The sequence below is a fragment of the Cupressus sempervirens genome, chromosome 7 (assembly GCF_028749045.1).
Source record: "Cupressus sempervirens isolate cs-2001-9-10 chromosome 7, ASM2874904v1, whole genome shotgun sequence".
Lineage (NCBI taxonomy): Eukaryota > Viridiplantae > Streptophyta > Pinopsida > Cupressales > Cupressaceae > Cupressus > Cupressus sempervirens.
This window is the reverse complement of record NC_143124.1, coordinates 278103987-278130975: the sequence shown is the minus strand read 5'-3', so window position 1 is coordinate 278130975 and position 26989 is coordinate 278103987. Positions and strand designations below refer to the sequence as shown.

Sequence of the window (26989 nt, the reverse complement as noted above, 5' to 3'; positions counted from 1 at the left end):
CACAACTACACACGAATTCCTTCAAGCTCTAGCTTCCAAAAATGGAAAGAAGAGTAAAATCCAATCCATGATCATTTACAATGCCCAACCAATTTAATATATACGCCACCAAGTATCTAGGATATTACGATAGGTCACATTCCTATAATTAATTTATTATTTTATTAATTTTGGCCCTCATTTATTTATTAATTAATATTTAATTATTAGAGGTGTTTTATGATTTTAATTAAATTCTGCAATCACTTAATTATTTTATTTTATTTTATTATTACATCATTTTGGGGACATCACAAATCCTCGCCACCCAAAATTGCTTGTCCTCAAGCAATCCATCTTCAAACCAAATGCCTTCATCTCCAAGATCCCAAACCAAATGCATGGCCAAGATGAGTGAATCGTCATCAAACTTCGATTGCACCATATAAATATTGTCATCAAGCTTCTATTGCGAAATTGCGCCATATTATCATCTAACTTCCGTTGCACCACTCTGATATAAACACTGCCATCAAACTTTTGTTGCGCCATATTTACCCTATTCCCATAGAAGCTAATCATACATCGCATTGATGCTCAAATCCACTGTCTTCCAACTATCATATTCACCATCATAACTTAAGTAGATCACGTTACTTCCATGAGGAAGCTCTTCACATGAAGGAAATGTATGCTTTCAATCAGCCTTTGAGTTGGCCTTGGTTTATCAGTATCACCGTTTCCAGCTACTAGATAAAAATGTAGTTAGAGATTTCATCTTGCCCATTACTCACTCTGTGGGTAAGTGGATTATTTCCCGAAAATTAAGAGGAAATAATATTGGCAACACCCCTTACGAATCTCTCAACTTCTTGCTTACCTTGAGTTGATCCAAAGAATGGTGAGAAGGGGGAGCCTTCACTTTAAGGTAGGAGAGACTTTGTCTCATACATTGTGGCTAGTCATCCTATTTTGCAATTGGATTTTCAAATAATTGTTAGTAACAAAATATCCACCCAACACTATGAATATGATTTGAGAAATGTTCCTTTTATTCGATGTATTTTTTTTCATTGCTTCAAAGATTCATCTGGGTGCCTTGGTTACCTACCAAATGATCATATTGTGAGTTATATAATATCTCTCATTGTCATCGCAACACCAGATAAATTATTATTCTAATACCAATAGGCATCTTACACTTCAGGATGACTACGTCCCACCATGAATTAGCATTGTGTCTTCATTAGGAACTAACAAGATGATGATTGTTACATCCCAATTTTTGCCCTAAAAATTTTAAGCTAAATATAGCCATTGAACCAAAATATTTTTTCTTATTCAAGTGAAATTAGTTCACAATAGCCGTTGTTATTTCATGGTAGTTATAGTCGTTGTTTATTTATTCATGTTCATGTGAAATTGAAGCAGTTATATTTTAGCCATATGAAACTGAGTCAGTTAAATCTAGCTGTTGTGTTCATGTGAAATGAAGTCAATTAAATCTAGCCGTTGTGTTCATGTGAAATGAAGTCAGTTAAATCTAGCTATTGTACATTTACGATGAATGAGTTAGTATTTATAATGAAATTTCCTAACGATTTTATCTAACAAATTATGAATCATGAATTGATGTTTTGGCGAGAATGTTGATTTAAAGGTTGCAGGATGAAAACCAGAGAAAGAGCGGAAGCATTACAAAATGAGGTCATCGAAATGGGATGATCATAAGATTCAGTCATCAAGAATGACAGGTTTGACCTAAAAATCGCCCTGGCAAGTTTATTAGGACTTGACAATAAATTTCTTGGTGGAATCCACATGAGCTAAAATTAAAAACTAAAAACAATATAAATATTAAAAATAAACAAATTTCTTACCTTAATTAAATTTATCAAATAATAATATTACTAAATATTATTTTATTCTCTCGATTAAGATCATAACTAAATAAATACAAAGCGGCACCATTACATTAGAATTATTAATCCAATAATGTCACCTTGCGTATACGTATTTATAAACTTAATGAAGATGATAAAATAATATTATTAATTTGACCCTTCATCTTTCCTCTTCATTTCATTTTCTTCTTCCCTCTTTTCTTAGTTGTTCTTTTCAAAACGAATTGATAAAGAATTTGAAATGTAATCTTGTAACGGCAGGAAGCTATAAGGACAAGTTTAACTTAATAAATATTGCATAGTCTTGTCGTGTATCGGCATTCTCTAAATCCAACTCTATTTTTCCATTCGACTTCTCTCTGTGAGTTATTTTTTTATTTGCTAAGGTACCGTCAGAACCCATTTTCCATCATTTTTCATCTCATCACCTCCTGTATGCCCGTGGGAGTCTGAGAAGGAAGTGTTGAACACAGGAATAACAAATCAACCACAGAGCTTTGTGTTACGTAAGAAGACAATTTGTAATTCCTTTATTTTATTTTCCTTTTATCATGTCTATGCTAAGTCGGCTTTGTATTATTTCTTTCTGTTTATGCCTTCCAAATAAAAATATAGCAAGCCGTCTATCATATGTATTATTTTGAGCAGTCGTAATCTTTCTTAGAGTCTGTGTTTTCATTCACGTGAACAAAAACAGGACAAAACCTCAGATGAGTACAAACGTATGTCTAGAGCAATACAAACCAGTGATATGTTTAGTATAATTAAATATGTCAATTCTTGTGAATAAAGTCTGAAGATTCATCTTTAACACTTTATTTTTTTAACTTCTGAAAAAGTGACACAATAACTGATAACAGTATAAGAGCACCAAGGATATCACCCAGCCAATGCCAGAAAAGGTGATGAGGGTGCAAGCTTGCAAATAAGGATAAATGTTCAGGCACCAATAAGCCACTGGCATGATGACCCGAATTATGGTGATGAGGTGTACATGAACCTGTTAAAAGAAAAACAAGAATGAAATTAGTAACCGAAACTACACAAATAAATCTAATGTATTTAGGTCATGCAATTCCACTTTAGAGAATTAGTTGTCAAGCTGAGCGGTGGAGATCGGGTTATAAACCCACATCTAAAATCCTTGGTCAGGGTGGTAATAGGCAAACTTGCCACAACAAGTTGATCGCATTATTGTCCTAATGCTTCAATTATTCATCCCAATAGCTGTTGGGACCTCAACCCACCTGTATACTCCAATGGCTGGATCAATGAACGTCTCATGCCCGACCTCAGGGTAGGGAGGGCCATTCTATTAATTTAAAACCTATAGGGATAAGTAAAAAGGTCCGTGGTTGGGAGTTTAAGCCTATGATAGTGCTTCTCCTCTCACCAAAGTCAGAGCTTGGACAACCAATCTATAAAGTTGGCCAACTAAAAATAGTATGTTCTAATTAACCTTTAAGTTAGTGTTTTCTTTCCAAACTGAAAGTTTTTTTTACTGAAAAGTTAGATGTTATCCTAAAAATCTAGTTAGTTGTTCATGAGCATTTAACTACATTCTCATTTCTGTAATCTATGGTTAGTTTAGATTTACTTTCAGCTGATTATATCAATTATTATTTAATGACAAACTTGTTCGAATAGAATGGCAATGTAGATTAATTTCAGTTTCTAACCGTTTTTGAATTTTATGTCATTGTGAATTATAAATCAGTTAGTTTAATACTGAAATTAGTTAGTAAGAAATTCAGCTGTTACAATGATTTGTAGTCTTGTTATCAATCAACATCATCGCTTAGTTTAGTGACATGCATGAGTTATTATATAAACCACATTGTGTATCGGTAAGTAGGGGGTTATATGACCCAATAACAATGTCTAAATGCATATAGATAGATTTATCAATGCTTAAAGTAAATGCAAAGCTCATAACCAATATATGAAGTCTTTGATACTTTCTCTTGTTGCTGATTCTAGATGAAGTACGTCCTACGCAGATGAAAGAGAGAACTTGGAGGAATCAAAATTCAGTCTCCGTAATGGAGAGTGAGAACATATTGTTTTGTAAACCTCGATCCCTTGAATCAAATTGTGAAAATTTATCGAAGCGCATGTCTCCCATCTCAAACTATTGATTATATTGTCTCCTTTCCTGATCACGTTGCTTCCCTTGGCATCTGATAAGCATATAATGAAATATGTAATAATATCGGCGACACAACTATATTTGTTTCACCACTTAATTCTTCACTTAGATCTTGTTGGCTTCACAAATTTATTTCTCATTTCATCATCTAATCTTCCTTCGAAATTATCATACTCTCTTATTTTCTTACATTTACAAACTGGCTTTGATACCATGTTCAGTGAAAGGATCTCTGCAAATGTACTAAGCACTACCATTTTTTTTGTGTATTCCAGATGCAGATTTGAAGGTTATACAAATATCCATAGAAGAGACATGTCTCTTTGGTAATTAATTAATCAATCATTAATTAGACAATATTAATATTTTCGATTAGAATAGTATAAAAACTTATTATAGTAAGTTCAATTGAAACTATTTAGCATAGAAAAACTTTCAGATAACATACTTTAAACTCTAGGATCACAACTATACATTAGTCAACTGATTTAATTAGAGAAACAAACTTTAAAACCTAGGATCACCACTAGACATTACTTACAGAGTAGCAAACCCATTTAATCAACTTGAGAATGTATCTAGAATCCATAGCCTCTACCTCCACAGCTTGGCTATCACCCTACTTTCTCAAGCTCTCACCGGTCTCCTCCCTTCCACTGTCAATGACTCTCTTGGACTTAGAGTCTGAAACCACCTAGTACTTCTTCTTTTGTCCTGCAAGTCCACCACCAACATCCAGATGCTGCCAATACATATAGGAGGTTCGCCCAAGTCTCAAAGTGCACTCCGGCTTTACTTCTAGTTCAACATGTGGACTTTGCAAGCAGATAACATCCAAAAACAGCCCAATAGCATAGAGCAGCATATACAAGGTCATGTGTTGAAGTATGAGAAACTCGTACATCCTCTCTATCAGTAGGGATGCCCAATCATACACAATACCAGTCCTAAATACGTTCATGAGAAGAATATGTGGAAGGGCAATATTGGATGCTCTACTTGAACCAATAAGCCTTCCCTTCACTACATTCATAAGACAACACCACTCTCTTGCCGCAATAAATGATTTCTTCATCTTATGGCTCTTGGAGCCACTCGCTACAAAATCTATCTCCACTGGTGTGAGGTTTCTTGAAACCAATTTTATCAAACCCTCTTTCTCTTTTCTCGTCAGTTTTTTTGCCTTCATATCTATTTTCTTACCGGAATACCAAACACTATTATGAATTCAGCCCCTGTACTTCACCCTGCTTGGTGTGTTGCTTCACAAAGTCCGTGTCTAACGTCTCTTTCCACCATTTCTTACATTTTAACCCATCAGCCCATCAAATACCGCATTTTGTGTTGTGATGATCTCCTTCTCCTTTTGGGTGTGTGATTGCACATGTACCTTTGCTCTCACCTTCTTCTTCTTCTTCGAGTCCATGTCCATTCTTCCTACAGCTCTTACATCTAAGGGAAAAACCTTTGATCTTTGTTCATGCCTGAAGAACTACTTGATGGCAATTGTTGCAACTGCTTTTTCCAAAAAAAAAATCTTTCTCAAATCCATCAATAGTTGTTTGTTCCTTGGCATTTTGTGCAAGGAAAATAAAAATGGTTAGGACAGTTCCTTGTACAATCTTGTACACTGTGAGTATTCTCACCAAGTATGCCTTTTCTTGGTTGTCTTTTCCACGTTCTATGCGTAGAATGTTTTGACTTCAATAACTCCTAAATATCTTGCTAACTACTTCTAATTTGTATCATGTCAATGCTAATGGAGCTGCATACGTTATTTGGCTGTCATAAATATCACAACCTTGAGCACTGTATTTCACGAAATGCAAGCTCAATTCCCCTGCAGACTTTCCCTTGATCTACCAAAATAAGCCTTCCATTTTTCTCTTTTCTCTTTACTATTAGCGAGGTCTTTGCTTATTTTATTTCGAGCTTGGTTACATACATACTTCCCCATTAGCCTCATCAATACAATCTTTTTTTGTGATTAGTCGATTCCTTTGTCAATTTTGTTAAGTATATAACCTGATAATCTACAGGTCTGAAGTGCAGACCACACTTCATCTTCACATCATATATATCTTAAGTATGGCATTATATATTTTCCAATATTCCTCTTGTGAGGAGGCGACTTCCTAGAAGGGTATTTAATATTCAAACACTAATCTAACACACTTGTGTTAGTGGTTAATGTTTTACTCAAACCTTGAGATCACCGATTTCTAGAAAGGGCATATGGGCTGACTTAGGAAAGGGACATGTACCTTTGAGGGACATGCCCTTTAGTCAAGATATTTATGTAGGATAGTATTGCAGTTTGAAGGACACACAATACATTCTAGTCTGCTCCTTCATGCAATATTTTCCAGTCGACTTATTGCAGAATTAAAACCACTTTCAGATCAGTTTGAAGATTGATTATTCATTCTTACATCAGCATATAGGAAGGTCATTTCTCTCCAACATAGGAATATTGACAAGTCTGATTAAAAGTAGAGAATAAGCAAAAACTTTACATGGTATCAAAGCTCTGGCAATCAAACCTAGGCTCTACAAAATTCAATTATCAGACTTCATATATATCTAGCAACTATCTTCTATCTTCAATGGCATACACAATCAGACCCAAGGACAGGTTTATTGGGAAAGAGCACTTTGATGACTCGAAATTCAGAATCATGATGATTCTTCAAGAGAACGATATAAAACAATTTGTTGATGGAGCATCCCAACAACCTCCAGTTGAACCCCACAAATCTAAATGGAGTAAAGGAAATAGAAAAGCTATTCAAATCATCTTAGATGGAGTTAAAAATGATATCGCACCTATACTTACAAAACATCAAACTGCCTTTGATATGATGAATGCATTACGAAATACATATGAAGTAAACAATGCAACTAGGGTTCTAGCACTAAAAAGGCAATTGAATCACATTCAAATAAAGAAAAGAGAATCAATAAATTCTTACTTCCTAAGAGTTACCAGCATTAGAGATGAACTATCAAGTATAGGAACCACCATTAGTGACACAGAATTAACACTTATGGCTATAGATGGATTGCTAGATTCATGGGAGACATTTGCACAAGGAATAAGTGCCAGAGATAATCTTCCAGACTTTAACAAACTCGAGAACAATTGCCTTCAAGAGGAATCCAGAAAACTAAAGAAAGGAGGGAAATCGAAAGTAGAAGATGAAGAACTTCATGTTCTTAATACAAACTCCTATGAGGGCAAAAAGAAGCATTTCAAGAAGAAAAAAGGAAATCAAAAGAATGGAAAACCAAAGAAAGATCTATCTAAAACAAAGAGTTTCAAATGTGAAAAATTTGGAAACTACAGATCTAATTGTCCTGAAAATTCCAATTAACAAGCAAACTGTACAAATGTTATTAGAGAAGAAGATACTTATGATTCTGAGAACCGTGTTTTGTATTCCTCACTATTAAATGAAATTTCAAATAAAGCATCGATAATTGATAGTGGATCTTCTAGACATATAATGGGATACAAAGAAACACTAGACTCTTTATCAAAGAAGGTTAACGGTGAAGTTACCATTGGTGATAATTCAGCACACTCCATTGAAGGAATTGGAAATTGTACTTTGAAACTAAAATCAGGAAATACTCTTCTTCTTAAAGGTGTACTCTGTAATGTCCCCAATCCGGTCCTTGGTAAATTGGGACTGACTATTTAAAATTCAAGATACCTTTTCGATATGAGCCCCAATATTGGGTCTGATATATACAATATATTTAGATATATGGGATATCAAAATATATCTAAATATGTCAAGTATATATATATATATGAAATCATTACTATGTCAACATTGATATAAATTCAAATATATTGAAATGGAGATTTTTAGAGGCAAGTTGTGCTTGTGGAAAGGATAACCACCCACTATTCTTAAGGTGTAATGTCCCCACTTAGGATGTCTTTGAATTCAGGGACAACTAGGTTGAATTCTTTAATCTTTTCATGAACTACCTTCTTAATTTCTTATAACATCTTCTTTCACGTCATCTCCTTCTTCCCCCTTCCTTCTTTTTAACACAGCAGACTCTTATATAGTCTTTCCTTAGAAGTGAATGTGACTGTATCTAAGGGTCACGTCTTTCCAAAACGTTGCATTTCTTCAAGAAGATAAATCACAACTTTTGTTAATAGATTACTTTATTTTAAAACATGAACCAATACACATAGATTTTTTGTCTTCGTAAGTCATTTGTCTTCCAAACACCTTTTTTTGTCTTCGTAAGTCATTTGTCTTCCAAACACCTTTTGTTGCCTTAGGGGTATTATATCATCATTGCTTCGAAAGTTTAACGTTGATTAGAGATGCACAAGGGGTTTGTTCTACTTTCCCACCGCTTGCAACTTTATGGCAATTATTATTGACCTTGGATTTATCGGGTTCAGTGTACAAGTCTCTACTCATTTGAATCACTTACATATTGATATTTGTATTCACACTTATTGTATAGACAATTTTAATATGTCATTCCCTAATCGTGGAAGTGCACTGCTCTACCTTTATATTGACGCATATGCCTTATTACTGCCTCAATACATCTTTGTACTCAATTGACCATTCTAGAATCATATCGTTGATTTGCTTTTGATTATATGAAGGTTCATGATGGAATCTCTAGAAACCCGATAGTATTGCTCAATAGAGATTTGTTTGAATTAATAAATTAAGTCGATTTTATTTGCAATGGTTCAAACACTATAGAAAAACTTCACTACGTATGTTGCGTTGCATATTGGAACGATCATTCTGATTTGTTTTTTAGAATCACTCGCTGCTTCTTTTCATCACTGCTGTAGCATGTAACTTCATCGCTACATATCCCTAGTCCACGTATTAAATCCATAGCTATGTGGGTTCAGTTCTGTGTAATTCTACATATGCGGGTAATAAGCGTTGATTATTTTCATCCTCGGCATCATTATAATATTAAGAACAATTATTATTAATTGGATTGAATATTATTAGTTATCATCCTATGTAATTATATGAACATATAATGATGTTGTAACATATAAAGATTTATTTATTTGTGATCTCTTGATTAGCATCTCTATTCAATTATATATTTCATTTATTGATAATAGTACTATTTAATTATAATATATTATTCTATTATAATAATAATTCAAAGATAATTATATAATAGACATGATATAAGATAACTTAGTTTGATATTATCAATAAGAATTTGGATACTCTATTCTTATAAGATATTATTAGTATTTATCAATATAATTAATATTTTAATTATAATTATAATTTGTTTGTTCATTTATTTATTCTTATGTTCACTCTATTATTAAAATTGATCTTGAAAATGGGGACATTACAGTCTGCCCTTCCCAAAATTGCTTGTCTTCAAGCAATTCAATACTATCTTCTTATGATTTGGTCAACAATCCTGCAACAACAATTTTAATTTGGGATTAGATAGTTGAAAATATAAATTTAAATATCACAAGATTAGATTTTAAATTACTAAGAATAAAAAGAGAGGAACTTATCTTGATGTACTGGAGCTCCATGATGACTCCTGACAAATGTACCCTGGGAGAGACTTTGTCTTGCCCCAGGCCTTTATTTAATCCTTAGGAGAGACTTATCCCGTCCTAGGTTACTAGGGATATCCCATTAGGATTATCCGTTCTATAATACTTAGGTGAGACTTTATCTCATCCCAAGATCTATATTATAATTTCTCTATAGTGCGGTGCCTTAGCAGTTCTCCCATAATCACAGTGTAGCAGGGTGCCCTACTAGCAATTCTCCCTTTACTATCACTATGATAGGGTGCCCTCAACGGTTCTCCCTCAACTATTCCTGCAATAGGGTGCTCTAGCTGTTCTCCCTTAATTACAGAGCAATAGGGTGTCCTAACCACGATTCTCGCTACATACCGCTGCAATAGGGTGCCCTAGCTATTCTCCCCTAATTAATTTTGCAATATAGTGCTCGAGCAGTTCTCCCTTAATTACAAAGTAATTGGGTGTCCTCATCGTAGTTCTCCCTACATACTGCAGCAATAGGGTGCCCTAGCTATTCTCCCTTAATTGCCCTCTTAGGAAGGTGCTAACAATAGGGTGTCTTTAGCAGTTCTCCCTTAATTGCCACTCTTTCCTTTTATTTAAATTAAAAATTAAAGTTCTATTAATAATCATAAAAATATGTACATATATGTATTGTTTGATATTTACATTTCCGAAGTCGAACTTCTTCAAAGCTTCAATGATTCTCTATTCCCTTTCTTGATCACCGTTCAGACTTTTGTTCGAAGTCTCTTCATTAATTATTTCATGTGTTGCTTCTATTTTATGGAGTTGACTTTTCTTGTCACACTTATGTCTAGGTTCCCAAGGGCCTCTACATCTAAAACATGTGCCTTTTTTTAATGTATCCTCTTTTTTGTTTTTGGGCTTCCTTACTCAGGCATTGGTGTCCTCTACTCCATTTCACTTTGCAGAAATAACATTCTTTCTCTCTGGTCTTTGCACGAGTCTTCATTTCTATGCTCTGTATTTGCCGAGAAATTCGTAGATCTTTCTTTTGATGAATTAGATTCCACTTTTCTAGCCTTCTGAATGGCTTCTTCCACTGTTTGAGGTTCTAATGGGTTAACTATATTTTTGATAGAATCCTTTAGGCCTTCAACAAATAAGTATGTAAGCCTCTTTTGAGATAAATATGGGACCATGACTACAAGTTTTTGGAATTCATTAGAGAATTCTTCCACCGTTTCATATTGCTTTAAATGGGTCAGTTCTTTGAAGTACCATTCAAGTTCAACTTGGTTGAATCGTTTGATCAATTTTTGGGAGAATTCTTGATATGAGTTTATGTTTTGATGTCCTAAGGAGAGAAGCCCGTTGTGCCACCATTCATGTGTCATACCTTCTAAGTGGAGTATAGCAAATTGGAGTGCGTCTTCCTTCGTCATTGGGCTAAGAGTAAAATATGTGTTTAATTTTTGGAGCCAAGCATGGGCTGTCATTTTTCTTGACCCATCAAAGTTGAGCAATATCACTTTGTTTACCTTGTGTTTCAGATCTTTATTAACATATCTTCTTGTTCTTTTAGGAACTTTGTGTTTTTAACCCTCACTAAACTCTGCAAATGTTATGAGTTCCCTAATTTTGGATTCAAAGTTTGCATAGGCTCTTGCATTCTCCACTATGCTATTGATAGGTTGGTTTATTCCCTCCTCTTCCCTTTGAGTTTCTTCTCTAGGTAAGAAGGGCGGTCCCGGAATTCTAGATGATGATGATTCGTTAACATCTGGTTCATTTGAACTCATATCTTTCTCGTGGGAAGAGTTATTCCTTAGGTTATTGATGGAGTTTTCCATGTTCTGTAATGCTTGCAAGAGAGCTTGATTTGACTTCTCCATTTGATTCAATATAGTTTGGTTGGTCTGGTTGGTTTGCTCCATATATGTTCTCACTTCATTTGATAAATCGTTCATTATAGTTTTATTTGTCTCTCTCGTAAGTTTCCATAAGCCTTTACTCACAGGATGGCAGGATTATGCTTTGATACCACTGTAATGTCCCCAATCCGGTCCTTGGTTAATTGGGACTGATTTCTTTAAAATTCAAGAGACCTTTTCAATATGAGCCCCAATCTTGGGTCTGATATATACAATATATTTAGATATATGGGATATCAAAATATGTCAAGTATATATATATATGAAATCATTACTATGTCAATATTGATATAAATTCAAATATATTGAAATGGAGATTAAAGGCAAGTTGTGCTTGTGGAAAAAGCAACAACCCACTATTCTTAAGGTGTAATGTCCCCACTTAGGATGTCTTTGAATTCAGGGACAACTAGGTTGAATTCTTTAATCTTTTCATGAACTACCTTCTTAATTTCTTACATCTTCTTTCACATCATCTCCTTCTTCCCCCTTCCTTCTTTTTAACACAGTAGACTCTCATATAGTCTTTTTTTAGAAATGAATGTTGTCGTCGGAAGAAATTGTGTATCAGCCGACGGGTCCCTTCGGAAAGGAAATTGTGTATCAGCCGACGGGTCCCTTCGGGAAGGAAATTGTGTATCGGCCGACGGGTCCCTTCGGAAAGGTTCTTGTTATGTAGCCAACAGGTCCCTTCGGAAAGATTTTTGTTATGTAGCGGACATAATGTATCTAGCCGACGGATACCTTCGGGAAGGTTCTTCGGAAAGTATTTATAACCCCTTCGGGAAGCATTGTATTCATCTTATCATCATATCTGATCATGCAAGCATAATGTACTGTTTGGCATATGCGAATAATAATAAGAAGATTTCTGCTGTTTGTGTTCATGTTCGTATTCTTTGTCTGTGTGCGTTTCTTAATTAACTTATGTGGTAAACAAATGTGACTGTATCTAAGGGTCACGTCTTTCCAAAACGTTGCATTTCTTCAAGAAGATAAATCACAACTTTTGTTAATAGATTATTTTATTTTAAAACATGAACCAATACACATATTTTTTGTCTTCATAAGCCATTTGTCTTCCAAACACCTTTCTTTGCCATAGGGGTATTATATCATCATTGCTTCAAAAGTTTAACACTAACTAGAGATGCATGAGGGGTTTGTTCTACTTTCCCACCTCTTGCAACTTTACGGCAATTATTATTGACCTTGGATTTATCAGGTTCAGTGTATAAGTCTCTGCTCATTTGAATCACTTACATATTGATATTTGTATTCACACTTATTGTATAGAAAGTTTTAATATGTCATTCCCTAATCGTGGAAGTGCACTGCCCTACCTTTAAATTGACGCATATGCCTTATTACTGCCTCAATACATCTTTGTACTCAATTGACCATTCTGGAATTATATCGTTGATTTGCCTTTGATTATATGAAGGTTCCTTATGGAATCTCTAGAAACCTGATAGTATTGCTCAATAGAGATTTTGTTTGAATTAATAAATTAAGTCGATTTTATTTGCAATGGTTTGAACGCTACAGAAAAACTTCACTATGTATGTCGCGTTGCATATTGGAACCATCATTTTGATTTGTTTTTTAGAATCGCTGGCTGCTTCTCTTCATCACTGTTGTAGCATGTAACTTCATCACTGCATATCCCTAGTCCACGTATTAAATCCATAGCTATGTGGGTTCAATTCTGCGTAATTCTACATATACTGGTAATAAGCGTTGATTATTTTCATCCTCGGCATCATTATAATATTAAGAACAATTATTATTAATTGGATTGAATATTATTAGTTATCATCATATGTAATTATATGAACATATAATGATGTTGTAACATATAAAGATTTATTTATTTGTGATCTCTTGATTAGCATCTCTATTCAATTATATATTTTATTTATTGATAATACTATTTAATTATAATATATTATTCTATTATAGTAATAATTCAAAGATAATTATATAATAGACATGATAGAAGATAACTTAGTTTGATATTATCAATAAGAATTCGGATACTCTATTCTTATAAGATATTATTAGTATTTATCAATATAATTATAATTTATTTGTTCATTTATTTATTCCTTATGTTCACTCTATTATTAAAATTGATTTTGGAAATGGGGACATTACATACTCTATGTACCAAGAATTAAAAGAAACCTAATCTCAATTACAGCACTCAAAGATGATGGGCACAATGTTGCATTCGTGGATGGCAAAGTATTAACTTGGGCTAAGAACTCCTCCATCAAGAAAGTAAAGTTAATTGGTTAGAGAAAAGGATATTTGTATGAATTGAATACAGAATCTAGTCGATCTATTCAAGCCCTAGTTCATGAAGCTGCAAATATAAATGAAATATGGCACAAAAGATTAGGGCATCTAAATTTCAAAACTTTACCAACTATGGAGAAGATGGTTACTGAATTACCTAAACTAAATAAAGACCACCCAAGTATTTGCAAAGGGTGTGCTCTGGGTAAGAACACCAAAAGTCCCTTTCATGATAGTACTAGGAAAACAAATAATGTACTAGAATTAATTCATTCAGATTTATGTGGACTTATGTATGTTCCTTCTCTTGGAGGATTCTAGTATTATATCTTGTTCATAGATGACTTATCTAGGAAAACATGGATTTACTTTTTAAAATGCAAGGAATCAGAAGAAATCCTTCAGAGATTTAAAGAATTCAAAACATTAACTGAAAACTTTTCAGGGCATAAAATTAAAACCCTTGAAATGATAACAGAGGAGAATATACCTCAGACTTGTTTAAAAGGTTTTGTAAAGAATCAGGGATTAAGAGGGAGTACATTGTTCCTTATAATCCAGAACAAAACGGGGTAGCAGAAAGAAAGAATAGGGCAATTATAGAAGCCGCTAGAGCTATGATTTTTTATCAAAATCTAGAATGTTATCTTTGAGCAGAAGCCTCTTGTACTGCTGTATATATTGAAAATAGAAGGCCTCACTCCTATCTTAAAGATAAAACTCCTGAAGAAGTATTTACTAAAGTAAAACCCAATATAAGTCATCTTAGAATTTTTGGGTGTCTTGTATATATCCATGTTCCAAAAGAAAAGAGAACCAAGTTAGAGCCCTCTAAGAGGAAAGGTAATTTTGTAGGGTATAGTGAAACATCTAAGGCATATAGAATTTTCATACTTGGATAGAAATATATTGAACTTAGTAGGGATGTAATCTTTGAAGAAGATCTTGCATTCAAAAGAGCCATAAGTTCTAATGAACCTTCTCCTTTATCTAGTTCTGAAAGAAATACTAAATTTGGGTCCCAGAGGGAGAACTTAGAAAAAATCAAAGATAAAATTCAAAATATGAATCTTGAAGAAAATTCAAAGAAAAGACCACTTTGGGCCATTAAAACATTTGAAGCAGCTCAAGACTTTGTTACACCTTTCGGAACTATTAGAGAAAGCAAAAGACCTAAAAGATTCTCTAGTTATACAGCAAACATGAGTGATTTATCCAAAATAGAACCAACCAATCCTTTTGATGCTATTAAACATACAACTTGGAAAGAAGCTATGATAGAAGAATACCAATCTATTATGAAAAATGATGTTTGGGAAATTGTTCCAAGACCTAAAGGAAAATCTGTTGTTTCTTCCAAGTGGATATTTAAAACAAAGCATATTGCTGACGGTATTATTGAGAAGTATAAAGCCAGATTTGTAGCCAAAGGATTTTCTCAGAAAGAAGGGATTGATTATGAAGAAAGCTTTGCTCCTATTGCCAGATATACCTCTGTAAGAGCAGTCTTAGCAATTGCCACATCAAAGGGATGGAAGGTACATCAAATGGATGTAAAAACAGCATTCCTAAATGGAAAGATTTCAAAAAAAGTATATCTGGAGCAACCTAAAGGATTTGAAACTCATGATCCTAACGCTTTTGTTTGCAAGCTCAAGAAAGCTCTCTATGGGCTTAAACAAGCTCCCAAGGCTTGGTATGAAAGAATTGATAAGTATCTCACCAGCTTAGGATTCTCCAAGAATGAAGCCGATCCAAATTTATATTATAAAAGAGATAAAAATGATATGGTAATTTTGATACTGTATGTTGATGATTTACTAATAAGAGGTGATGATCTCATAGATCAGAGCAAGAAAGATCTAACAAGAGAATTCGAGATGAAAGATTTGGGACTCCTTCATTACTTCCTAAGACTAGGAGTACGGCAGAATTCTGACAGTATCATACTTAACCAAGGGAAGTATACATCAGACATTTTCAAGAGATTTGAAATGTGGAATTGCAAATCTATGTCTTCTCCAATAGAGACTAATCTACATAAACTTAAGGAAGCAACAACAAAATTACCTTCCATAGATTCTACTCTTTACAAACAGATGATTGGGTCCCTTATGTACTTAGTAAATACAAGACCGGATATTTGGTATGCAGTTAATGCCTTAAGTCAGTTAATGAGTGAGCCCAAGGAGATTCACCTAGTTGCAGTTAAGCACATTATGAGATACTTGCAAGGCACTCTAAATTTTGGACTCAAATATGAGAAAGCTGCTTTAAACTTAGATGGATTCACTGATTCAAATTAGGATGGAAGTGTTAAAGACAAGAAAAGTACTTCAGGATGCTGTTTCAGTTCAGGATCAGCAAAGATATCTTGGATATGCAGAAAGCAGTCTTCAGTAGCTCAGAGCTCCACAGAAGCCGAATACATTGCAGCAGTAATGGCCTCTCGAGAAGCAATCTGGCTAAGGAAGTTACTTGTGGGATTATTTGGGCAAGCCATGAATCCTACGATTATTCATTATGATAATCAGAGTTCCATCAAACTCTCAGTGAATCCAGTTTTCCATGACAGGTCCAAGCATATTGAAATTCCTTACCATTATGTAAGAGATTAGACAAGAATTCTATAAAATTGGAATACATTAGCACTGCAAATCAGACAGCAGACATACTCACCGAACCTCTATCTAGAGTAAAGATATAACACTTCAAGAGGAGACTTGGTATGGTTGAGTTGTAATCCATTTGTACTCTTTTGATTATTAATAAAATAATTTTATTTTGTCAGGCTATTTACTGTTATGGGCTCCACCATTCGTATTCATTATTTAAGAGGTGATGATCTCTGAAATAATGAACACTTGTATAAAAGACATTATAAGAGGTGACGATCTCTTAGATAATGTGCTAAACAGTAGAGTTCTACTGTAAGAACTAGATGAGTTTAAGATTATATTGTGAAATTGACATTGCTGTGTGAATGAGTCACAATTTGGATAAAAGAAGAATTTTATTATTATCCAGGTTTATCCTGTATTCTAGTAGGTCTTAAACTCAAGATCATGTTGTGATCTAGAAATAACAGTATCTATGAGTCATAACCTGGATAAATGAAGAAATTAAATAACTCTTCAAATTTATCCTGTATATTATCACTAGAAGCAGTGATTTGTCATACCACAGGTTTAGTAATATGACTTTGTATCATGTGTTCTATGACACCACGTACTAAGAAGATACAGATAGATATAGAGTATTAATTCTTGCTTATTCATCTGTATTGATGCTACTAGATATGATATCTCTCTGTATGATTATCAGGTTAAGAGGGAGTGTTAAATATATAACTTGATAATCTACAAGTCTGAAGTGCAGACCGCACTTGATCTTCACATCATAAATATCTTAAGTATGGCATTATATATTTTCTTATATTCCTCTTGTGAGGCAGCGACTTCCTAGAATGGTATTTAATATTCAAACACTAATCTAACACACTTGTGTGTGTTAGTGGTTAATGTTTTACTCAAACCTTGAAATCGCCGATTTCTAGAAAGGACACATGGGCCGACATAGGAAAGGAACATGTCCCTTTGAGGGACATGCCCTTTAGTCAAGATATTTATGTAGGATATTATTGCAGTTTGAAGGACACACAATACATTTTAGTCTGCTCCTTCAAGCAATACTTTCCAGTTGACTTATTGCAGAATTAAAACCACTTTCAGAGCAGTTTGAAGATTGATTATTCATTCTTACATTAGCATATAGGAAGGTCATTTCTCTCCAACATAGGAATATTGACAAGTCTGATTAAAAGCACAGAATAAGCAGAAACTTTACGAATTTCTGACATGCTCTACAGGGCCTTTAGCATTCTCCATTCGCAAGTTGTTCAACTTGGCACCATAGGTGCAATGCTTCCATGTTCATTTTTTCTTGTTATATTGTCTTTTACGCCACCTTTAATCTTCCACGTAGCTTTTCATATTCCTCCATGCACCCAAGCTATGGTTCCCCCCATACGCTCTACCTTGTCAACGATACAGAGCCTTAGAACCCATCATACAAAGTTACTAGGCTAGCGTCGATCGTACATCTACAAACATATCCCACTACAGTCATGGCATTTCCTCTATATGCATTCCTACTTTGTCACCAAGTTTATCTTCACCATGCTGCTGAATTCTAAATTTCTTTTAACACCATTGTATTGTGGTTTTATTTCTCTATTAGTGGTTTTGGCCTTTATTCATTTAACCGTAGGTATACATAGGCAAACATGGGTTATAAGTTAGTCGCATCCCTCCAAGACCACCATACAGTGACATGCATTCGGTCATTGCTTGTTGAATCATCATACGTTGTACAGTCCATACAGTAAGATGCATCATACGGTGTTGCCACACGGGAGTTACCCATAGAGCAGACCATCATGCGATTGCCTAGCTACCAAACGGTGATGAGTTCATAATTCCCTCTTATTTTTTAATACATTTTACCTTATGCGACACCTTTCACTAGCCCAAGTCACCCTTCCACTTGCCTTCGCCTTTTGTCGTAGGGCTTCAACTTTGACCCTTTTACCATATTTGGAACCTCTCATTCATTAAGTATCCATAACTTAGTAGTCTCATTTTCCCCGGCTTCTCTCACCTTGCATGGACCAAGCCAATTGATTTGAGTTTCCCTAGTTTGATTTCATTTGGACCATTATACTTCAATACCAGCTGCCCTAGGGTGAACCACATTTGCCTCAAATGTTTGTCGTTCCATACCTTTCCCCTCTATTGGGCTACCTTTGTTGCCCACTGTACCATCATCTGATGCTCATCCAACTTATTTTAGGCGTATAAGCTTTCCCTTCGGCTTTCCATGTCACCCAGCCTACTCTCAAGAGCTATCCTAAGGCTCAATACCATAAATTATGCAGGTACCATAACTTCTTGATTGTACATCAGTTGAGATGGTGTCTTCCTAGTGCTTACTTTGTACATCGTGCGGTATACCCATAGCATTAATGGTAGCTTCTCTTCCTAACCTTCCTTCTCTAGTCTACACGATTTGTAGATTACCAACACCCAGATTTTGTTTGTGGCTTTGGCCTGGCCTTTTTCTCTCGAGTAGTAGGGAGTTGACCCCCTCGGTTACTTGTCAGTAGCATTGAAATACCATGTCTTATAATTTGTTCATAAATGAACTTAGTTGTACCCAATGCACAATTGTCAAGTAGGTCCCTTGCCTCCATCCACTCAGTAAGGTACTCTATTGCCACTGCATTATATCTACATCGTCTAGCTCTGCCAGCCTTCAAAGGCCCAATGAAGTCTAGCCCCCATCTCTCAAACAGCTCTTCTACTTGTGAAGGATTGCAAGGCATAAAGTCCTGCTTTAATGGTTTCTCGACCTTCTTACACGTGTCACAACCCATGACCCATTCCCTAGTACCATTGTATAGCATAGGCCAACACAGACCTGCAAGAAGCACCTTCCTTGTCGTCGTGTTTGGTCCCATGTGTCCACCTAACAGGTCTTCATGTGCCTTACTAAGGACGTTGGGGACTTCTTCCATGACACACCTTCGTAATACCTAATCTGATCCCATCTAGTATAGTAGCACATTAATCAATTAAAATGTCCTACTCCTAAGGACCAACTTCCTTCTCTCTCCAGGTTACATATCTCTCGAGAATTGGGATGTAGACTACTTGGTTGCCTTCGAGAAACCTTCCCTCAGCAAATCTTCCCAATCTTCTTCAACTCTTTGCTTGTTCCTCTAGTCTTAGGGCCTTCTAAATGGCCTCAAACGCATCTATATGCTCCTTGCAACTTTTGTCTTTATTTAGAAGATTTGGCATTAATCGCTCCTCTCTAACGGGTTTCCTTGTCTTTTTCTACTCTCATTTATCTTCTCTCCCTTAGCCTGTTTCCTTCAAACCTTTGGAGAATTTGTCGATATCTATTCTCTCTATTGATTTCCTCCCCGGAGTTCTACAGGGCTAAAAATGTTTGCAGCACTAGACGTGGAAGCCTTCTTGCCAACCAATCAACTGCAAGGCTTACACCGAGAGAATGTCACACTACACTCTCGAGGACATGTTCTTGTGCAACTTCTCTATGCACGTGAGTTTCTATTGACACCTATAATAGTGAGATGGAATTAGATGTCAATGCCCTTTCCCCTCCAAATAACTCTTGGAATGTGTCGTCTTAGCCACGGCTACTACCTTCGTTTATTGGTTGTCCCATTATGCGTCCTTTACCATATAGAATACTACACCACTCCCAGATCCTTTATAGGCAACAACACAAAATGTTTACCGCATAGGGTAACAAGTTTAATATATACAAGAATAGATGGTAATGGAAAGTAATGCAATGTAGCACAATTATTAAAGAGCTCGCCAAGATTTCTTTATTAATATCAGAAAATGCTTACCAAGATGGGGCTTGTATAAATCCAAGCATTGGTTATCCGTTCCAAGATAGGGTAGGGATGAGCGACCATTAGTGCCTTGTGTACATAGTCGCAAGATAGGCTAAGGGATTGGATTTGTAAACTTTGAGGGATCCCATTGCAATTGGTATCTGGACACCTTGGAGAACACCTAGTCCTTCCATTATTAAGGTGAAAACTAATAAGATTGTATATGAGGGTATTAATGTTACATATAGATAATTTACATTAAATTATCTAATTAAATGAATTTGGAAGTGGTTTTGTTTAACCTCTCTATTTTTCTTTGTTTAGGTCCTTTGGTGCAGATTAATGGTGAGTGTCAGATTTAGTTTGCTTTTAGATAGACTGGGAAGAATTAGCCCAAAGTGAGGGGCAATGGATGGACTAGGATATTGATAATAGGTGTAAGGGTAAGTTAAAATTGTGATATCATTTCCAGTAGGATTGATTTTGTAGTTATGGTTTCCGGTATGGACTATGTAACAGTTATCTTTATTATCAATAAAAGTTATTAATCACTGATCAAAAAATAATAAATAATTTTAAATTTATGTATACTTCCTAAATCTTTGTACTTTATATAATTTAAGTTCTAAACTTGAACCAAATGAAATAATTTCAGCCTGTGTCAACTTTCTGGGTATCTTGACTAATATTTTAAGATAAATTCTAGGAATATTGTCATCAAGATTGAATCTTTCATTTTCAATGTTGAGTCAATCAGACTTACAGCAATATCGCAACAGCTGACTTTGTAAATGACCAAGAATTAAAAGTACACACAATTTCTAAGATTGTCAGCATAGTAATGGAATAAAAGGCATGCCTTTTCTTGATTAGTATAGGCAGAATAGCAAATGCTCCTATTCCAGAATCTCGAAAGAAGGCACATGATCGCAGCTGCAATGTACTGCAAGTGAACACAATTGCCCAAATCAACCATTTCAGATCAGGAAAAAATTTACACTTAATTCAACACAATAGTGAAATCTAGAGAGAAGCTGAATTGATAACAAAATGAATCTATTTACATGTAAAAAGACTTTAAAAAGCACATTCCACAATACTTATTAATGAGATGAATCTACTCACCTATTCGAGTTTGAAACTTTAACGTCCATAAAATTATGCGGATTTTGTGGGTGCCTGCCACAAAGAGGAATATATATATCATACTTGAAGCCTTGAGATAGAATTATAGGAAATCAGAAATAAATCTCCATCAACAAACTGAAATTAAAATTTATAATTGCAACGAGCCTCACTGCTGCCATCTGAATATAGCATCTGCCTCGGCAGGTGTATCTCTACTGCTTCCAAATGGACCTCGCAACTATGAAGGTTAAGGCAAGTCAAAGAAACAAATATGCCAAGTCAACAACAACTACAAGCCATAGTCCTCTAGCAATACTGACAATATTGATTTAACAGAAACATACAAGCAACACTAATTAAACAAAAACAAAGAGAGAATGTCCATCAACATGAACAAATAAAGCACCACATTAAGAAATAATTTGCATTAAACTAGACAAAGATTCAATATGAACATTATAGACAAAAGAAAGAAATATTCATTAGAAAAGGATACAAAGTTAGAAATGAGACATACAAACAAGAAATAAGAAGTGAAAAGTAAGATATGGCATCACTTGCAATTGGAGAGAAATAGCATAGTTCTGAAAGAATGACTGACGAAACAACTGAAAAAAACATATTTCGAACTGATTTTCAAACTTGCAATGCTCATGCAGATTCATAGAAAAGCTCGAACCACAATCACAAGGTTATCCTCATACCCTATTTAAAAAGGAATCCCCATCCATGTGCATATATCTTGCCTCTCCTAGTGAATATAGTTTAAGCATATCAATTTGAATTTCGAATACAATGAATCAACTGGCAGAACTAACGTTGAATCATATGCACAGGGCTATTCAAACCTATGTCATAATAGAATGTATTTTCAAATAGTTCTTAAGTTCCCCTAGAAAAGACAGACTTAACTCTTATAGTATATTAGTTATGAGGCAAACACTACCTTTCTAAATATTTTTTATGTCACTGCCATACTGTGTTGTTTATACCAGCATTTGTTCAAGTCTAAATGCACAAGCAAAAACTACAAGAGAAGCTGTACATTAAGAGTTCATCCTAATACATTTTTTGTGAGTACAAAACTCAAAAAAAAAAAAGATAACAGTTCAGGATACTGTAGCAGTGAAATCCACATGAGGGTCATCAGGCGGCCTCAGAGAGATTCTAGCCATCATTTGTCCCGACTCTTGGAAATAGTCCCCAAAAAGGCATGCTCTTGAAAGCTTGCCAAATAAAATATCATAAGATGACTCGAGCATCCTGCAAACAACCCCAAAATACATACAGAAATATGTTTCATTAGGCAATAATAACTTATGCTTTCACTTATCAAAAAAATAAGAAGGCAGATACTTGTGGTTCCCATTATAATAAAATAATTTCCATATACTTTTTTCTCTTGAGATATGACTATGAAACCAGGTTCCCATCGTACAGCCCGGATTCGGGTCCGGGTATGCGCAGGTCCAGATTCGCATCCGGGTTCACTGCGGGTCTGGGCAAGTAAGGATTTCGAACTGTACGTCCGTACGGGTCCTTGCTGGCACAAATCCGGGCAAACCCAGGAGGACCCACAATAGTAGGGTCCAAAAAATGAAATAAAACAACTTTAAATAATGTTTCTTTAATCTTTTTTTTTTATGTAACCCTAAAAGGAACCTAATAAAAAACATTTCACTCATCTAATCTCTCATTTACTCTCTCATTTTGGTGTGCCCATCTTGCAAGTTTTAAGAGAAGGTTGTAGAGATTGTTTGTTCCAATGAAGAGGATCTAGATATAGTTGCAGCCAGAGATGAAGCCATTGATCCCTCATTGTTTGATGACCCATTTGACCCTTGAAGAGCATTTGATACTATGATCGTTGATAAACTATTACAACTTGCCATTTATCATTATGTTTCAAACTTTATTATTTGATGAACTATGGTATGTTTTGAAATTTCATTTTGCAATTTAGTAATTCAATGTATGATATTTCTTTACAATCATGAAAATAGATTAATGGGCGGTTATTTAATGTATATCTTTGACATTTGCCATTGATCAATGATCAAGCAACATATATTCATACTATGAAATGTCTAAGGTTTGCAATTATGCACGTTTCTCTTATTTTTTGTACATATATTGCATACACACACACACACTCACGAACCCACCCACGAACCCAAATGGGAAATTCCTTTTGTGCCCGAACCCACAAACCCGAACTCGAACCCAAATCCATCCCCAAACCCGAAGCAGTAACTTTGATAATGAATTTCAATTTGCTTATAGAAAGGATTGCACTGACTAGAAGGTATCATCTAAAGTTCCCCATGTTATAATTGTAAAGCTTTCAAGGCACATTTATAAGGAGAGAATATCTTGAACATTATCTTGTTTATAAATATAAATTTTCATTGCCTACGCTCCTATTCAGGAACCCAAAGCTTCTGAAGAATATTTTACAAGGAGATTCTCAATGGTAACTGACAAGAAGTGCACAATCAAGAGGAATAGAAACATCTTTGAGTATCAGACTACTGGAGAAGCAGTTATTCATGCTGGTAAAAAATCTTACATAGAATCACTAGAATCAATTTATCCGGTTCAATGACCATCCAATCAAAGGATACTAAAATTCAAATTGGGTCTCCTCTCACATATTGACACTGTAATCAATAAATACTAATAAATTGTGTTTGGTTTCAAGATTTGACAAAATGTCAAACCAAGTGTTATTGCTCTGAAAATTTGCATAGGTATTTGTTACAATATGAGCAATAGCAGGGATTTATTGTTTTGGCATGATGACTTTCCTGTTGTAAAATATAGGATTTTATAGAAGGCCATTTTTAACAGTTTTGACAAACAACATTGGCAAAAATATAAAGATTTGGGTTTGGTTCAGGCTATGAAAAACTATCAAATGAGATCCTAGGAACCTGAAAATTTGAAGAGAGTATGTTGTGATGTAGACAGCTAAAGGGAACAACTGGTTTGACCAAATAATGATTTGGTATTGAGTAATTGGCTTCCAAAGATGGCTACTTGAAAACTTCCAACATGCAACTATCTTATAAGGTGATGCTTCAAATACTGATTATTTTTTACTATGGGGGACTAAATATGAATGTACGTACATCTTTAAGAGAGTTGGAAACAATGGAATAGTGAATTTGTTAATCGTGGGATTTAGGAAGGCATTTTCTAAGGTTTTCTCTGTTTTCCTTACTATATGGAACTCAAAATTTTGCAAAAGATTTAGAGTTCCAACAATGACTTTGTTCAGGGACGTATGCCCCTTGTAGGCAAGAATCTAGGTCTCTAATAGAAGCAAACCACAGCTTGACTTAGAACAATAGGGAAATGATGACTGAAAACCTCTTATTCTATTGTGCATGTAAAAGAAATTCAAATACCAAGGATTGTCCGTGCACTTTGTTGTCAATAAATCCTATATTGTAGCCAATGGGTAGAATTGTATCCGAAAGGGTGTGTGACGACTAAGTCACCCCTTCGGGAGAGTATATGTACACCGTCTAAAAGGGACCATCGAGAAATCATAATCATTATCATTGTATACATTGTACAGGAGTGCATATTGTGTATATGAATAAAGTATCTGTTCTGTGTTACATCTTAATCTACTAAATGCAATAAGTATCCGTTTACCCTGTACGGTAAACATTTGGCGTCGTTGCCAATTGAACCTAGTATAAAGGAGGTGTTATGAAGATTAATGTCGAATCTACTTAGTAAAGATAGGAATAGGATAAAAGATAAGGATGAGATACACAGCACAAGAAGTATTGATTTTAGCACAACAGGCGGAGCGCAGACATAGGTTTCAGCAGTATAACGATGGACACCGGGGGGTGAAGGAGCACAGACGAGGGGAGTGCATTCACCTAGCAGACCTAGGAGTGTCGAGGAATTGCTCAAAGAAATGCGACAACGATTGAATTTGGTGAAAGAGACAAGGGAGGAGTTCCTTAACTTGTATATGCTGAGGGTAGAGAATCCGAACGAAAAGGAAGCAACTCACACAACTCGAAGTGCTGAAGGAGCACGATCGTAGAGTGAACTCGTTCCCGATACACCCGACATACGCATACAGGTAGAGAATTGAACAACTTCGCTTAAGGAAGATCTTTTCACACCAGGTAACGTGGTTGTCGAAAGTAGGGCGGTTGTTAGAAGTAGCGCGGTTGTGCAGAACAATGCGGGTACTCAAAACAACAGCGCAGGTACTCAGAACACCGCGTGTACTCGGCAAGTACCACCGATTCAGAAGAAAGTAGCAATGGCAGGTCCGAAGGAAAAATTGCCTTACTTTAATGGCGATGGGACGGCCGATCCAATCAGACACTGTAAAACATGTGAAACGATCTAGATGGTGAACAGCATAACGGACCAAGATGATTGGATCCGACAATTTCTGACAACCCTACAAGGTGTAGCAATTGATTGGTTTTCGGATGCCGATCCTCAAAAATTAACTACATGGCTGAACGTCAAGAAAGAATTCATAGCAAAATTCCGACTACTCAGGGATGATAACGAAATAGTAGCGAAAATATACAGTACGAAATAGGGAAAAAAATGAAACAATCCGTGTATATGCAAGAAGGCTAAAGGAGCTAGTGGGGGAAATGGAAAGCCAACCAACGGACGGATTGAAGAAAAGATGGTTTGTTGAAGGGCTACGACCGGCACTAAAGAAAAAGATGAAAATTGTACCTCTAGCGTCGTACATAGATGCGTATAATCAGGCAATGGATCTGGAGAGTGAGCAAAAAATGAGCAAAAAGAAGAAACACAAATCATCAGACTCAAACAATTCATCTTCCAAAAGCAACAGGAGCGATGAAGAATCAAGTAAGAAGGTTCGAGCGTTGCAGAAGGATATGTTACGGATAATGGAGTTCAAAAATCTGAAAAAAATCCTAACTCGGTGAAAGGGGAATTGTGGTGTACGGATTGTGAGGAGGGCCACACAAAGAGCTCCTGCCTAAAGAAACAGTTTTGCAATATCTGCCAAATTGCGGGACATTCCACTAAGGAATGCCCATTCAATATGAAGACAAAGGGACATCAACAATTGTTACTGACACAGGAAGTATCCACCTCGGGAGCAAGGACGAACACGAAGAATAACGCAACCTCAGGAGGATACCATAACAATAACTGGCGCAGACGAGGTGGTAACAATAATGGGGGCTGAAGTCGGATACAATATGACTCAAGTGGACGATCGATAATACAATGTCATGCATGCAACCTCTGTTATGCAAATGGTGTGGTCCAGGAGACCACGAGGATTCGAAATACCCTAATCAAGGGGTGAACCTGTTAAGCATTGAAATATGAGAGGAGACATTAGCCATCACTCATGAGCAAGCAAAGAAGGCAACATATCCAGATGCAAAAGAGGAAAAGAGAAGGTTGCAACAAACATGAGTGGAATTGGAAAAACAAATGAAAGCCAAGAAATCACAAACAAAAGACACTGCCGACACCTCAAAGAGGAACCTAGTAGAACAAAATATTATAAGGTAGGTAATGCAAATGGAAGTTCCCATTAAACTAAATGACCTTACAATGCCTCAGTTACGAACGGCGATACTAAACATGACA

The 26989-nt window shown here is 35.4% G+C and overlaps 1 protein-coding gene across 2 annotated transcripts in view; it reads right to left on the bottom strand.

The window, feature by feature from the left end:
- Positions 1-26989, bottom strand: part of LOC149546501 (beta-galactosidase) — a 252804-nt gene that overhangs the window by 201955 nt on the left and 23860 nt on the right. For both annotated transcript variants that reach the window (XR_016353739.1, XM_089791227.1), the window contains exons 2-5: positions 22480-22624; positions 21532-21599; positions 21359-21412; positions 21093-21176 (exon numbers count right to left, since the gene is read on the bottom strand). Coding sequence is in view for 1 of the 2 variants with exons in the window: in XM_089791227.1 (XP_089647353.1) it covers positions 21093-21176; positions 21359-21412; positions 21532-21599; positions 22480-22624 (351 nt within the window). In the remaining variant the exon portion in view is untranslated. The remainder of the gene's footprint in view (positions 1-21092; positions 21177-21358; positions 21413-21531; positions 21600-22479; positions 22625-26989) is intronic.